This window comes from Lepidochelys kempii, chromosome 24 (assembly GCF_965140285.1).
Source record: "Lepidochelys kempii isolate rLepKem1 chromosome 24, rLepKem1.hap1, whole genome shotgun sequence".
In the NCBI taxonomy this organism is placed as follows: Eukaryota; Metazoa; Chordata; order Testudines; family Cheloniidae; genus Lepidochelys; species Lepidochelys kempii.
This window is the reverse complement of record NC_136403.1, coordinates 11,744,935-11,760,947: the sequence shown is the minus strand read 5'-3', so window position 1 is coordinate 11,760,947 and position 16,013 is coordinate 11,744,935. Positions and strand designations below refer to the sequence as shown.

Here is a 16,013-nt window from a genome sequence, read left to right as displayed (position 1 = left end):
CCCCCTCAGCTCCTTTGGAGCTAGGTGCACCTCCAGCTAGTGTAGGGAGTCAGAGTTGGTATGACTTACATACTGAGGAGCCAGGTGTTTAAAGTTCATGTGGGGTGGAGGCTTCTTTGCTTTCCGCTGTCCTACACCCTCTGGGTAGGTGCTCTTCTGGCCCCTCTGGCTGTCACCTCACCCTTGGTTGTCATTATTTGTGTGGCTGTAACTCCCAGAGTCCCAAGCAGCTGGGGTGGTGACGGGCTGGGTGCTGCACAGACCCAGAGGCAGCCATGGTCCCTGCCCTGAAGATCCCACACCCTGCTCAACTCGTGGCTGATGAGTGAGGTTGCTTCAGCCTGGAGGGTGCTGGCAGGAATAAGATGCCCACTGTGGGGCTGGGAGGAGACGGAGATTACACAGGGTCAGACTTGCCTCTTGACCTAGACCCCGGGGCTCCAGGCTGCACCTGGCCGCAGCACTCTCAGCACAGGCACCGTGAATACAGCTGGCCGGGAATGATTTTCCAATGCCCTCTTTGCAAAATTGCAGTTTTGGGTGGGAAAATTGAAATGCCAGCAACCTGGCCACCCACCTGTAGGTGAGATGGACAAGAGCCAGTTCCAGGCAGTTCCCAGCCAGCTGCAAACCTCTGGTTCAGTTCTCCCACAGCACAATTGTTTCCATTTCTGCCCATGCAAAATGTCAAGGTTTCTGCTTCTCAGCTTACGCCCAGGGGAAATATTTTCTGAAACCTCAACGTTTTCAGGAGGATGGAAGTTCCATTTTCCGGCCAGCTCCAGCTGTGAGCTTCAGCCCGGAATCCCCCTTGAGCCCTGCCTGCCACACAGTCCCTCTCCTGGGTGGTGCAGAGAGAGTCCAAGAGCTACCTAAACCACTAGGCATATGATAATGAGAACCCTCTCCTTGCCAGGTACCTACCTGACTCACGAGGCCAAAGGATCAGACGATGCCCCAGATGCTGACACTGCCATCATCAACGCGGAGGGAGGCCAGGCCAGTGGCGATGACAAAAAGGAATATTTCATCTAGGGGTGCAGGGTTGAGAGAAGAGAAATGGAGCCAACAAACCCAGATGGAAATGGAAACCGGATCACAAACCCCACTCAACCCAACAGATTTTCTCTCGTGCCCTGGATGGATGGACGAACAGAGGGATGGCGGGACAGAGACCAGAGAGTGACCGGCTTGACTCATGATGCTTCTCGAACTTGTATAAAACGTTATTACTAAAAACATTGAAAGCCCCACCCCTGTTCGCTTGCTTGTACCTTCATACCCGTGACCAACACTCGCACTAAACACACAAACAAGCCAGTGAGTGAGTGACACTTTCCTTCTTTCCTTTGACCCCTTTGCTTTGGTTTTGTGGATGCTCTTTGCTTTGGTTCCTTGGGTTGGAATGTTGGGGTGGGGTCAATGTTGCTCTTTCCGTTGCTGCTCTTCATTTTGGTTCCGTTTACATCCAAGGATAAAATCAGCCCTCATGGTGGCTGCCTGCTGCCATGGGCCTGGGCAGCCTGGGATGCCCTTTCTGTTGCTTACGTTTCCCACCCGAGAACTGGGGCCACGATTCCATTGTGTTCCCCCATCCTTGGCTCCTGCATGGTGTTCTGAGCCAGACCTGTGGGAATGACCCTAGGCTGAGGATGGGAGGCGGTGACATGGGGTCTTTCTCTGCCCCACAGCAGCAAACAAGCCATGAGAGCCCAGGGGAATGTCCAGCGAGAGCGAGGAGATGGGGGAGCCACCCAGCCCGGCTCCTCTCCAGAGGGATGTGCCCTCCCCACAGCGAGATGGGAGGGAGGGCAGTATTGCACACCCAGCCTGCTGGGGCCCTGCACTGATTTTATCCTTGGAGGACAATGTTCATCTGGGAGGAGAACTGTCCTGTGTGATACATGTACAAAGGGGAGCCAGCTGCCAGGTGGGGAGCCGCTCATAGGCTCCAGTGCCCACTGACACCCAAGGAGAGAGATTCAAATGCTGCAAGGTGACTTGCAGTGCTCATGCATGGTTCCAAGAAAGGCTGTAAAGTCTCAGATTGGAGCCAGGACAATAACCCATCCGTTGAGATGCTCAATGCAAGGAAACCATCCTTGTGTATCTTCCCTGTGCCAGGGACTGATGAGCAGAGCAGGGCCCTGGCGAGCCAGGTGACAAGGGTAAGAGTGTCCTGGTCCTCCATGCTGCTGTCATGCCTTTCCTGCTCTCTGACCAGTCAACCTGCCCCAGCGCCAAGGCCCGGGGAGCATTTGGAGATAGAAACATTGCTATGATCACAGGTGACTTGGCCAAGGGGCATCTTTCTTGTAGGCCACAAGTAGCTGAGCAGCCTCATTCCCACAAACTAGCCACCCAGAATCTGAATCATTACAGCTCAGAACCTGAGCGGCTGCACCAGACAGGGTGCTGGCAACCCCAGCTAAAGCCAGGGGAGGGAATGAGCTTCATGGCAGACTGCTCAACGGCCCAGGAAGTGTTCTCACAGGGGCTGAGCTGCACGTGGTGGGGGAAAGAGCGAAGTTTGCCCATCAGACCTCTCAGCGTTGGAAACCGTAAATTTAGTCAGGGAGCTCCCTCCCCAGGCAAGAGCCTGAGAGCAGTGTCTCAAGCCACAGGGCTATTACCTGTCGCCCACTCTCTAGAGTCATAGCCCTGTTCCCTCCAGAGCTTGCATGGCCCACCTTCGAAGAGCACACAGCATTCCCTCTGAAGAACCCCAACCCAGCCCTTGAGATGGGCTCCACCAGACAGCCTGGGAAGTGGGCGAGGGACTAAGCTAGAGCAGCCAGACTATGGGGCGGGGAAGGAGGGGCTCAGCTGTCACAGCCATGCTGGGGGTTCCTCTGATTCCCCTCTGGGGTGTTCACTGTTATCAACTCCATGATTTTATCAAGTGTCTCCTGAGATTTGGTGTTTTTCTCAAAGCCCCAGCTCCTGGAGTCTTGTCGGACTAGATGATCATAATGGTCCCTTCTGACCTTAGTATCTGTGAATCTATGAATAACTGAGCCTCTCAGCCTTCATTTTTTAAAAGTATATTTCTAGCCCTCCTGGTTGAAGAGAAAAGCTGGAGAATATGACAGGAATGTGGCCTAAAGGCTACAATAAGAGAAGGCAAATCCCCCGCCCCCACTGCCAAATTTAGAATTTTTGAAAATCTCATGATTCTTCAGCCATTCTCAGGATGTTGGGGAGCCTGACTCATTGCTTTTGATCATGCGAGGCTGGGTCTTGGCCCCTGCGATAGGCAGGAGTGGTGTGGAATCTGCCAGCTGAGTGCATGAGATGGTGATCAGGTAATCAGAGAGCCACCTGGGAAATGATATCAGTCCATTTGCATTACCTGGCCCCTTCCCGGGGGGCTGATGTAATTCTCACTGGTGAGATGCTGGGGGAAAGGACCCAGCAGGGACTGATGGTGGCTGCTGCTCCTTCCAACAGAGGCACGACAGCAAGTGCTAGCAGAGGGGCCTGGCCAGCGGCAAGGTTGTGTGGGCAGCAGAGACTGGACACAAGGGCTGACTGAGGCCGTCTCACCCCTGGGGAACAGGGAACTAAGACCTGGACCCCAACCCCCAGCACCCAACATACAGGCTTCAACAAATGAACAAAAGGCTTCTCTTCTCTGTGACAGACACTAACCAGCCCCACCTGCCCACACACAGGGCCAGTGCCCCACGTGCCACTCCTCTTGGCACAATTCAACACCAGCCTGGCAAGCCAGGCTGAGTCCCAGAACCAGGCCTCAGGCTGTGATAGCTCCATGCACTGCTGGGAACAGGCACAACTCACCCTACCCTGCAAAGCTAGGCTTAGGCTCCTGGCCCCTCAGTCCCAAACCATGGGCGTCTGCCGTGGCTCCAAACAGCATCTGTCCTCTGCATGGGGCGCAGGCCCATGAGGCCTCATCATGCATCCACCTGGTCTGCATGGCACAAGCTGAGCACTCCAGCCGCCTTGAAGAATCTCTAGCCCTTCTCGCAGTAGCCAGGTAGGGTCATTGCCAAATGCCTTCCTAGGCCCTTGGAATGTGACTGAGTCTCCATGTGCTTTCCTGGGGTTCCCTGTTCTTCCCTGGGGCCCTGACAGGCCTGGGCTCCCATGTGGTTAAGATGGGCCTCGGGAGAGTAACAAAGGGCACTGGGCAGCAGGCTGCCATGGCTCTGTGTAAGCAGTGTCCTTCCCAGGAGCTGTGTGTGTGAAATAAGGCAACCCCAGATGTAAGGCATGATCCCCCTCTCCTGCCCAGGGGTTTATACAGGTCCCACCCCTCCAGTGCATGGCTGTTATGGAATGTTCCATGTCTTATAAACATGGGACTAGCATTTTCCAAGCCTCTGAGACATGGGACCAAGTAGAGACCCAGCTGTGGGTGTGGCAAGGAAATGGGAGGGCCCACATGTCTAGTGGGAAAATCTAAACTTCCCCTCATGCTGTGTGTATGGGAGGCAGGAGATACAGCCTTCTAGTGGCTGTGAGACTGATGAGACACACAAATTCTTGAGTATGTGGGAGCTCTAGGATACATCACCACTGCAGTGGAAGTTAGGGAATTAACCACATCTCAAGGGTGTGCAAGTAACAGGATTCAGCATGTCTTGTATGTATGGGAGTGCCAGGATACATCCAATCTCTAGCATGTGGGAGTGATGGGATACACCGTGTCTCGGGTTTGTAGGAGTTATGGGATACACTGTGTCTCAAGTGTGTAGGACTGATGGAATACACTGTGTCTTGAGTGTGTAGGAGTGATGGGATACACTGTGTATCGAGTGTAAAGGAGTGACGGGATACACCGTGTCTTGAGTGTGTAGGGCTGATGGGATACACCGTGTCTCAAGTGTGTAGGAGTGGTGGAATACACCGTGTCTCGAGTGTGCAGGAGTGCTGGGATACACTGTGTCTCGAGTGTGTAGGAGTGGCTGGATACACTGTGTCTCGAGTGTGTAGGAGTAGTGGGATACACTGTGTCTCGAGTGTGTAGGAGTGGTGGGATACACCAGGTCTCGACTGTGTACCAGCGATGAGATATACTATGTCTCAACAGTGTAATAGTGACAGCATATACCACTTGTCCAGTGCGTGGGAGTGGCAGGCTACACCATGTCTTGCATATGAGAGAGTGACCGGATACACCTGATCTGTGTATTAGTGGTGGGGTTCTGGGTTCAGCCCGGTTAAGGTTTTTAAAAATCTAGCATGCTGTTATGACATTAAACCATCATTTGTGGTTTGAGGTTTTGCATCAAGTTGTGGCTTGTGATTTCATGTAACAAGCACCATTAATAAAACCACTGAACCTTGTATAAAACACACAGCGAGGGGAACACCAAAAGTATGGCCACAGAGAGTGATTTTAAAAAGTTCCTTTATTCCCTTTCCATTTATGTGCACAAAGTTGTATAAAGGGAAAGGTCCCTGTCTGAGAGCCCTTTCGATCAGTGCAGGGTGTCGCCCTGCCCTCGGGGGTGGGAGGATCAAGCCCGGGGGAGCAACAGTTCTGTCTCAATTGCTCTCCATCTCATTTTCATTTTTGGAAAAGTCAGTATTATTCTTGAGAGGAAAAGTTTAATAATGTGATCAGTGCAGTGATGTCTGCCTGAGTCTGTAGAGAGCCTGAAATCATAGTGCTGAGGTGTGAACTATCCCTTTCATTTCAGTGGTTGTAACTCTGATGCCAGTGACCACTATTTCACTGCTCATGAAAGTATGTGTGAATGGAGGGAGCTGATACTGTTATGAAGATCTTTAACATTCAATATTGAATAGAAATCATTCCTTAAAATAAAAATGTAAGGACATGATTTACAATACGATTTCATTTCATTTCATTACAAATCTAAAAGCTGGGCAGGGCAGGGTGGGGGCGCACAAGTGATTTCATTTTCATGGGGGTGGCAGGGGAGGGCTCAACTTTCCAAAGTTTGGGGAATGCTGCTTCAGAGTGTAATCAATGTCTTTCTGGAGGGAAAAGGGAATAGATTAGTTACGGACTATAACTTGTGGGTTGCTGATGATAAAATTGAAGTCTGATTCTTTTTAAGACAAAATGAGACAAAACACACAAAGAAAGAAAGAAAGAAAGAAAGAAAGAAAGAAAGAAAGAAAGAAAGAAAGAAAGAAAGAAAGAAAGAAAAAGAAAATACATCTTTTGTGTTTCTGTGACTTTTCACTGGCAGCTTAGCTGCTGCAAAGTCATCGGTGCAGCACACAGTCTCTCTGGTCTCTCCAAGACCTTACAAACTTCCATCCAAATCAGATGTTTAAGTTATTAGGTCAGAGCCTCAGCTGGTGTAAATGGACATAATTCCATTTAGTTTAAGGGTGCTATGCTGATTGACCTCAGCAAGGAATCTGGCCCCTTGCTTTAGCTTGCCTTACTGATCACTCCAATGGCATGCTGATAAATGCTGGACTGGCCATTATGCCAGACTCTTATTAGACAGGTGAAAAAAGAAAGATAGGACAGAGAGAGGAATAAGGTGAGGAGGGAAAATGATGCAGGAGAGAGGGGGTGAGAGTGGGGAGGGAGTGGGGTGAGATGGGTCCCATGGGTTGTCAGAACTCAGCCAAACATTATGTACATGGTGATATCTCCTCACCTGGTCAGCATCTTTCAGGATCAATGCAATGGCAACCTAGATTCTGGGGTCAGAGATGCGGGAGGCAGTGATGCAGGGACACACTCCCTCTTTGGCCAGTTGGCTCCTTCAGGGTGTCCAGTCTGAAGCACAGGCAGGCAAGGTAACTGCTCATTAGCTAAGGAGAAATTGTTTTTCTGATTGTTGTTCAGCACTTTTGCAGGGGGCAGAGTGGTGCTTTATAATAATAATAATAATTATTATTATTATTGTTATTATTTATTTTATTTATTAAATAAGTTGCCAAGAGGCCTCCCCCATCCCCCACATACCAGTGTCCTGGAAGGAGTGGCAGCCCAGTCCCATCAGAATTCACCAGTCAGAACATATATCTAGGGATTCCGGTTATGAACATGTCTTGTCATTCTAACATCATCTTGGTTTGTTGCCAGAGCAATTCTGGGGCCTGCCCAATATATTTTGACAACCTGTGGTGAGTTCTTGTCTCTAAAGAAATCCACTGCTATCATTGACTTTGTCTCCAATTTATTTATAAACTGCTTTATAGAACAGGTTGAACTAAACTTTAGTTCCCTTTCTTCTGTGAAAGTGACAGTACACCATCTCTCAAGTGTCCAGGAGTGACAGGATATCCTGTATCTTGTGTATGCAGGAATGACAGAATATACCATGTCTCGAGAGTGTGGGAGTGATGGGATACACTGTCGTGTGTGTACAGGAGTGACAGGATACACAGTGTCTTGTGTGTGAGGGAGTGACAGGATATACCATGTTTCACATGTGCAGGAGTGACAGGATATACCATGTCTCAAGTGTGCAGGAGTGATCGGATACACCATGTCTCATGTGCAGGAATGACAGGGTGCACAGGGTCTTGTGTGTGACACAGTGACAAGATATACCATGTCTCGTGTGTGCAGGAGTGATAGGATACATCATATCTTGTGTGCAGGAGTGACAGGATACACCATCTCTTCAATGTGGAGGAATGATTAAATTCACCATGCCTAGTAAATGGATTTCATGGGAAGTCTCCCAGGCAGGTGACTCTTGCTGGGGATAGACTATCCCTGCCTACACTGGCTTCCCTGGACTGAGGGGTCTGCAGTTAGAGCGACTCGCACAGATAGACCCTACTGACAGTGACTCTGCTTGAGGGTCTGATCTTCACAATGCTGTAGTCTTCCCACCTGTCACCTGGTGAGATGGAGGTTCAGTTAGTGACTCCCACGGAGAGAGGCATCCTCCACCAGTGACTCCCCCGGTTCCTAGGATTCTCCTGAAAGAGAGTCAGCATCGCTGATCAATGACCCCCACAAAGTCATAGTGACAGAGTTTAAGGCCAGAAGGGCCCACCAGATCATCTGATCTGACCTCCTTTATGTCCCAGGCCACCAACGCCACCCAGACCCCGCACACTAACCAACAAGTGCAAACGAGACCAAAGTATTGCAGCCCCCAGGAGAGGAAACTGTTATGTACCACAGACAGAGAAAAGGAGGGACTGAGGCCCCTGCAATGGCAGGGAAGTGCTAAGTGAGAATTACCCAGATAATCCTGGCACCCACACTGCCAGGGAAGGCGAAAAGCCCTACGGTCAATGACAATCTGACTTGGGGGGAAATTCCTGCCTGACCCCACCAATGGCAATCAACTAGACTCTAAACATGTGAGCAAGAACCAGCCAGCTAAGCGCCCAAGAGAGAGAATGCTCAGTGCCCTGGCCCTCCCTGCTCAATACCCCATCTCCATCCCGGGCCACCCTGATGCTTCAGAGGAAAGAGAGTCAATTCAACAAAAACTCCATGGGGGGGGATCCCTCCCTGACTTCTCCAGGTGGCTGGCTCAAGCCCTGAAGCATGAGCTTTTAGGACCATAAGACATAAACCAGAAGGGAGCCCCTGGGGCTGCCAAGCCCTGTTCCCCCAACACCACAAGCAACCCCATCACACAATCGCACTCATTGCTTTATTCAGTCTCTCTTGACACTAATTGAGTTGTTTGCCCCCACAACTCCTATGGGGAGGAGGTTCCAGAGCCTCACCCCTCTGATGATTTCCAGACTGAATTTGTTCATGGCCAGTTTATATCCATTTGTCGTTGTGCTAACACTGTCCTCTAGCTTAAAGAGCTCTTCCCCTTTCCTGGTACTTATCCCCTGAGTGGATTTAGAGAGAGCAATCATAGCCCTTCTTGGCTTCTTTGCGCTAATCTACACAAGGCAAGCTCTTCCAGTCTCCTCTCCTAAGACTCCTCCATTCCCCTGACCATCCTAGGAGCTCTTCTCTGCACCTGTTCCAGGTTGAATTTACCTTTCTTGACCATGGGTGACCAGAATTACAGAGTGTTTCAGAGGAGGGCTTACCAGTGCCTTGTGCTGATTAATACTTCCCGATCTCTACTGGAAATGCCTCGCCTGATACAGCCTAGGATCACAATTGCCTTTTTCACAACTGCATCCGTTAGTGTCTCATAGTCATCCAGTGATCAGCTCACACTTCCAAGTTTCTGTCCTCCTCTGTTGCTTGTAACTGATGAGCCTCCAACTTGCAGCAGAAATTCTTATTATTAGACCCCTAAGAGCATGGCCTTGCATTTTGTGTTATTCAATTTCATCCCATTTCTGTCACTCCCATCTTCAAGGCCATCCAGATCTTCCAGTATAATATTTCAACCCTCCTTAGTGTTTACTCTGCCTCCCAATTTTATATTATCAGCAAATTTCATTAGCACTCTCCTACTTTTTGAGCCAAAGTCTCAATAATAAAAGTATTGAATAAGATTGGTCCTGAGACTTATCCTTGAGACACTCCACTAGTCACCTCTTTCCAGTCCAATAATTCACCTTTCGGCAAAACCCGTTGCCTTCTCCCCTTTAGCCAGTTTCTTATCCACCTTGTAATGCTTGTGCTGATCCCCATCTTCCCTAATTTAAGTAATACTTTCCTATGTGGTGCCATGTCAACTGCTTTACCAAAGGCCAAGGAGATCAGATGTACTGCACGTACCTTATCTAAGGAAATCACTTATTTTCTCAAAGGCAAAAATCAAGTTAGTCTGGCACGACCCACCTTTCGGAAACCCGTGTTGCATTCCATCCCCTCCATCTTTTACCTCCATGAAGTTAATTATTCTTTCCTTCACAATTTGTTCTAAAGCCTTGCATACTACTGAGGTCACACTAAAAGGTCTATAATTGCTTGGCTCACTTTTTTTCCCTTTCTTAAACATAGGTGTTCTCCAGTCACATGGTACTGCCCCCAAACAGCTCGATTTATTCAAAATCCTTGCTTCTAGACTAGTAATCTCATGTGCCAGTTCTTTCAGTATTCTGGGGTGGAAATTATCCAGGTCCCCTAATTTGAGCACATTAAGCTTGTTAAGTTTTATTCCACCACATTTGTGGTAATGTCCATTCCTAAGATACTCATTTCCATCTGACTTCATGCACGTGTTCCCTATTATCATCCTAATTGAAAACGAAGGCAAAGTATTCATTTAGTTTTGGGGCCATATCTCGATTATCTGTAATCTCTTTCCCAGGCACACTGCACAGCAGTCCAACCTCCTCCTTCCTTAGTCTTTTTATTTATAGAACTAAAAAAATCTCTTATTATTTATTTCAATTTCATTGGCAAGAGCTACTTCAGCTTGACTTTTAGCAATTCTTTTTAGTCCTACATTTTCTAACCTCTGCGAGGTAGATTTCTTTGCTGATCTAGCTCTTTGTCCATTCCCTAGAGACTCTCTGCTTACTCCTCCTAACCTTTTTGAGGTGGTTATTCATCCAGCTGGGGCTGGAGCCTTTCTCTACAACTTTTCTCCCTTTGCTTGGGATGCAAATTGCAGATCATTTTTGTACAGTTGATTTGGAGACATTCCAAACCTCTGAATTGAAATGCTTGAGCTTGTCAGTCCAGTCTCTGATTCCCTAAATTTCTTAGAATCTGCCTTTTGGAAATCAAATCCCATAGCTGAGGACCTGGTTTTGATGATCCTTCCATTTAATTTAAGCTGAATCAACATGTGATCACTCAATCCAAGGTTATGTCCTACAGCCAGCTCGTCTATGGTATCCTCACTGCTTACCAAAACCAGGTCTGAAATTGCATCACCTCGTGGTGGTTCAGTGACAGTTTTATGAAGAAACCTCTCATATATCACATCCAGGAATAGCCGGGCCCTACCAGTATTAGGAACATTTATTTTCCAATCTGTACCTGGAAAGTTAAAGTCTCCCGTAATGACACAATGAAAAGAGTGGGGTCTCCAGGTCATGACCCCACAGAGACAGTGGGGATCTCCCTAGAGGCACGCTGACCTCACATGTGCTCCTGGGGCCAGCTCATTGTTGCACTGAACAATCAACATCAAAGGTCCTTTACATCCACCCATACAGCCCAGCCCTCCAACCGCCCCTCTCCAGTTCCTTGCTGCTAAGTCCTGTGCAGCCCTGCCTGGAGCACAAGTCACCATTACCCCTTTAGGTGCCCTGGGCAATGTGAGCAGCTTGGTGGACACAAGAAGGTTTGAGGGAATCCAGCAACAGCCAGGGGCCTGGGGAGATAGTGGGGACCAGGTATGGCAGGGAGTTGGGGTGCTAGGGGAAGAGGCCCCATGGGTGGTAGCCTGGGGGCGGGGTGCTGAAGGTTGTTATTATAAGCCTCCCACCCCCCTTTGGACCCATCCCCCATTCTGTGCCCCCAGCCCCTCTCCTGTTGTCCTTCACCTCCCTAACAGCTGCCGCCTCCTCCTCCTGGACTCCCACTGCCAGCGGGCGGAGGGGTGGCAAGAAGCTGCTGCAGTGGCCACTCTAGCCAGGAGCAGGAGCTGCATGCCACACTTGCTGGATGCCCTATGTGCGATGCCATCAAATGCCATGCGCCATGTCAAATGCTGGATCACCTCCCCTGGTCTCCCCCAGCCCGGGCCTTCCCTAGGCCCCCCAGCCCAGCCAGCCAGGGCTTCCTCTGGGACCCCCCAGCCCCACCAGCCATGGCCTCCCCTGGGACTCCCAGCCCAGCCAGCCAGCCAGGGCCTCCCTTGGATTCCCCAGCCTGGCTAGCCAGGGCTTCCCCTGTGTCCCCCTAGTCCCGCCAGCCAGGGCCTCCCCTGGGCCCCCCCGCCCCCCAGCCCAGCCAGCTAGGGCCTCCCTTGGGTCAGACTTGCCCCAGAGGCAGTCCATTCCTTGCCCTGCTATTGGTGAGTCCCCTAGAGAGCGAGTGTGAATCCCACCCTGACCCGGCCTGTCACTGAGCACAAGGGCCAGCGGTTCATGAGAATGGGACAGCTCTGTCCCCACAGCAGCCCAGTAACCGATGTGGTCTCCACACCACTCCCTGCTCCACCACCCCCAGCAGCTCCTGCTGCCCTGAGACTTGGGAATGGACCCATCAGTCCCTCACCCCTGCACTGGCAGGTTTTGTCTTTGAGGCCTTCACCATGACCCACTATGGCCCAGAGAGGCCACTGAAGGCTCCCTGTGGCACATAAGGAATGTGATTGCTGCTGCAGCTGCTCTGGCTCCGGCCCAGGTGTCAGACCTGCTGCGGCGTAGTCCACCAGTCACCTTAACACAGACCCCATCACCATGAGCCTGTGGGGTCCTCGGGGCTTCCCTACAGTCCCTGTGGTGCTAGCTCCTGCAGCGGGTGTGGAGGGTGAATTCCTGGGCCAGGATGTGACTGGGATGTCTGGACAATCCCCGCCTCTCTCCGGCTAGTTTTTCTGTTCAGCCTAGTGTGCAGCCACCGGGGCTGGTAACAGCCATGCACAGCAATGAGACACGACCCATCGCACGATCTATGGGGTGGCAGTGGCAGATGAGCTCAGCGGCTTCTGGCTCTGCAGCCAACCCGCCATTCGCTCTGCTACAGAAATGAGCAGCCAGCCAGAAAGTTTCCTTCCATGAGAGGCCTGCAGTGAGGGCAGGTGAGTGACAGCCGGGGAACGCAGTAGCCAAAGGAAGCCACTCTGTTCCACGGCTCCTGGTCCCACAGCTACTTCCTCACTGGGACCCCTGGCTGTGACCCGCAATGAGCTCCAAGCAACCAACTCTCCTGGCCCAAGCCAAGATGCCACCGGCAAGGGGGCTCTGTGTTCTACAGCACCCCCCTGGGTCTGTGCCCTCAGGTGAGGCAGGCTGGGAGCTCGCCAGGTGCAGCTGCCCCTAGCTTCCCACTAGGAGCCTGATTTTCCCCCCGCACCTCTCCGAACAACCAGCCTTCCCCCAGGGTGCTGCACCCCTGAGCCTGACGGAACCCATCTCAGCCCAGGGTGCAGTCTGGGGCATGCACACTCTAACAGGGGTTTGTTCAGTGGCCTTGCTGGGAAGAGAGGCCTCCAGCAGCCTGGGAGGCACTAGTGGGGCAATCAGTGGGGGCCACACATTCATGTAGGCGAGGGACAGGTTAACTGGGGCTCCTGGGAGCAGCGGTCTCTATAGCAGGCCCAGGACAGCTGGGGCAGAGGTCTGAGGGGACGAGGCCAGATCCTCCTTGCCATGACCCAGAAGGGAAGCACTGGGGCCTGGCCATTGGTCTGGCCTTAGGCTGGTGGGGTTTGGACAGGGCTGAGGAAAGCCCCAGACCCAACCCCCTGCATGCTGGGCCAGCAGAGGATGTTCTGAGCAGATCAGGGCACATCCTGAACATGACAGGAGGCAGGACTTGGTTCCCCTTGGTGGTTCCCTGTGGCCTTAGCTGAGGTGCCCTCCAGCTCCGCTGGCTCCGTATCTACACCCAGCAATGTAAACCCTTTGTAAAGGGAGCTGCTGCTGCCTCTGGGCATTGGGTGGGCAGGACAGCAAAGAGGCTTGGGTGGAGTGGTGTGGTGGGGACACAGGCTGGGGCAGGAGGCTGGATGGCAGGAGCTATGCTGTCTGTTCTTAGCATGGGGGCCTGAAGGAGGAGAGGGTGTAGGACAGGAGGGTGGCAGGAGACGAGGGCTCAGGGAAGCCCATTGTATCGAAGCAGGAGGGAGGGAAGGGCACTTGCAAAGGTGGTGCCCAGGTTGGAAAGAGCCTGGTGTAAAGTGGATGCTACCATGATATACATAGAAAATAATGGCCAGTTCCCAGGGAAAGCATTGATTCAGTTTTTGCATGTCCCAGGGCCTGTCCTTCCCAATAGCCTCCTGTCACCGCCCCCTGTATCCCAGCATGTACCCCTGGGCAGCCTGGGAGTCTGAGCTCTACTGCCCCAGAGCCCGTACTCGTGCCATCTGCACAGCTGGCTTTCCTTAGGTACAGGCTCCTGGGAAGAGGCAGTGAGATCAGCAGGGTCCACAGGTGAGAGGTGGGGGTTCTCCCAACAGCAGCTGCTCCAGGGTTAAGTGAAGCAAGGGGTTCTCCTGTGCAAACCGACCAGCAACTCCTGTGGCTCCATTTCCATACTGACCCCGGGAACTCGCCTGAGCCCAGCTCCTGCAGAAACAAGGAACAGATCCAGCAATGTGAGGAGCAGGTTGGAAGCCAGGAGGAGTGGAGGGTGGTGGGCATGACTGCCCATGGCTGGGTTCATCATTGGTCTGCCCGCTGGTGGGGTCACCACTAATCTGCCCAGTGCTGGGGGAGCATTGGACCATGCAGGTTCTGACTTGAGGGCAGGGTGGATGACAGCAGCATGGCCCTTTTCCACATCGCATGCCAGGCTGTATCTGCGCTTAGTGCCCACAGTGCCCCGTCTGGCTGGGGGGAGGAGATTCCTGCGTTGCTGACTTTGGCAGCTGGCCTCCCCTTCGGAACAGGCTCTGTGTTCGTCCCAGCTGGCGCTGAGCTCTCAAAATTACCGGAAAGCCATATTTGTACCATGCTCAGAACACTTGGTTTGGGTGAGCAGTGGGGCAGGGTGGAGGGCGGCCGTTGAGTATTGTGCTGTGTTCTTGTATGTACATAAAGGGGATACAACCAACGTCAGTGTTACTTTATAACCTTTCTAATATCCTGTGCTAATCTCAGAAAATAGTCCTATCAATATATCTGGATTGTACATGTCACTCTGCCTGCGTCTCTCTGCTTCCCTGCGGGGCACCCAGCGCCGAGCAAGAGCTACCTGGGCACGGGTTGCCCCTCAAATGCTAGTGTGACACAGCACCATTTCCCCACCATCTGCTCTTCCTCCATCTCCTCCTGGAGCAGCACCCACTGCCATAACTACTCCTCATGCTGAGAGCCAGGCTCCTCTCCTTCACTCCCACATGCCCTGTGTCTCTCTCACACACAGTTTCTCTCTCCCGCGAGCACATGTGTTGCCCTGGGCAGTGTGTTACACTCGCTCACAGACACAGGTTGCTGGGCCCGGTGTTCACACATGGGCACATTCATGTCTGCTCAGACCTGCCGTTGGTCACTCAGCCCAGTGCTTAGCTGAGCGCAGTGCCGGGACTTGGGTGGCCTGCTTGGAAATGGCCTCGCAGCACTTTGCTGGAAGTGACTTCACATAGACTGGCTGCACAGAACTTGGGCCTTTGGGACCTGCCCATGGTGATTCCAGGGGGGTCAAGCCAATTCCACCTCACAGACTGACTCTGCCAGGTCAGAGACTGCTGGCGAAACACATGGCCACAGCTGCCCAGGTAGCCTCACAGATCCCTGCTTCACCAGCAGTGCTCTTAGAGCAGAGGTGGGCAAACTACGGCCGCAGGACCATCCTGCCCAGCCCCTGAGCTCCTGGCCCAGGAGGCTAGTCCCCAGCCCCTCCCCTGCTGTCCCCGCTCCCCTGCAGCCTCCGCTCGCTCTGCCGCCAGCGCCATGCTCTGGGCAGTGGGGCTGCGAGGTCCTGGGGCAGCACAGCTGCCAAGCCCGGCCTGATCCGGTCTCTGTGCTGTGCTGGGCGGCTGCCTCTCCTGGTGCAGCTGCGTTGCCAGCCACCGGTAGTCCAGGCAGCGTGGTAAGGGGGCAGGGTGTGGGGGGCTTGTATAGAGGGCAGGGGAGTTAAGGGGGTGGTCAGGGGCCTGGGGTGTGGATAGAGGTCGGGGCAGTCAGAGCGTGGGGAACAGGGTGGTTGAATGGGAGCAGGGATCCCGGGGGGGCAGTCAGGAAGGGGTGGGGGGGTGAATGGGGTGGCGGGGGGCAGTTGGGGCGGGGGACAGTTAGGGGTGGTCAGGGAGAAGGGGTGGTTGGATGGGGCACAGCCTCCGCAACCGGCCCTCCATACAATTTCAGAAATGGGATGCGGCCCTCAGGCCAAAAAGTTTGCCTGTTCCTGTCTTAGAGCATGAGGAGCAAATCACCAGTGCCAGAGCCTGGCTGAAAGGCCTGAGATGACACGCAATGAGGGGTGAAATGGGCAGGACCACACAAACCCAGCACTGGGACAGCTAAGGGCAGCAGAGGGCATGGAGAGCAGAGGGCCCAGGGAACCGAGGGCAGCAGAGGGAATGGGGAGCAGAGGGCCTGGGGAG

General features: G+C 52.6%; 1 protein-coding gene across 1 annotated transcript in view; it reads left to right on the top strand.

Annotated features, from left to right (window-relative positions):
• The window catches only part of CADM3 (cell adhesion molecule 3), a 155,710-nt gene extending 141,104 nt beyond the window's left edge, over window positions 1-14,606 (top strand). Inside the window, exon 10 of the mRNA XM_073322545.2 lies at window positions 917-14,606. Coding sequence (XP_073178646.1) covers window positions 917-1,035 — 119 coding nt within the window. The 3' untranslated portion in view covers window positions 1,036-14,606. The remainder of the gene's footprint in view (window positions 1-916) is intronic.
• Window positions 14,607-16,013: the final 1,407 nt, after the last annotated feature.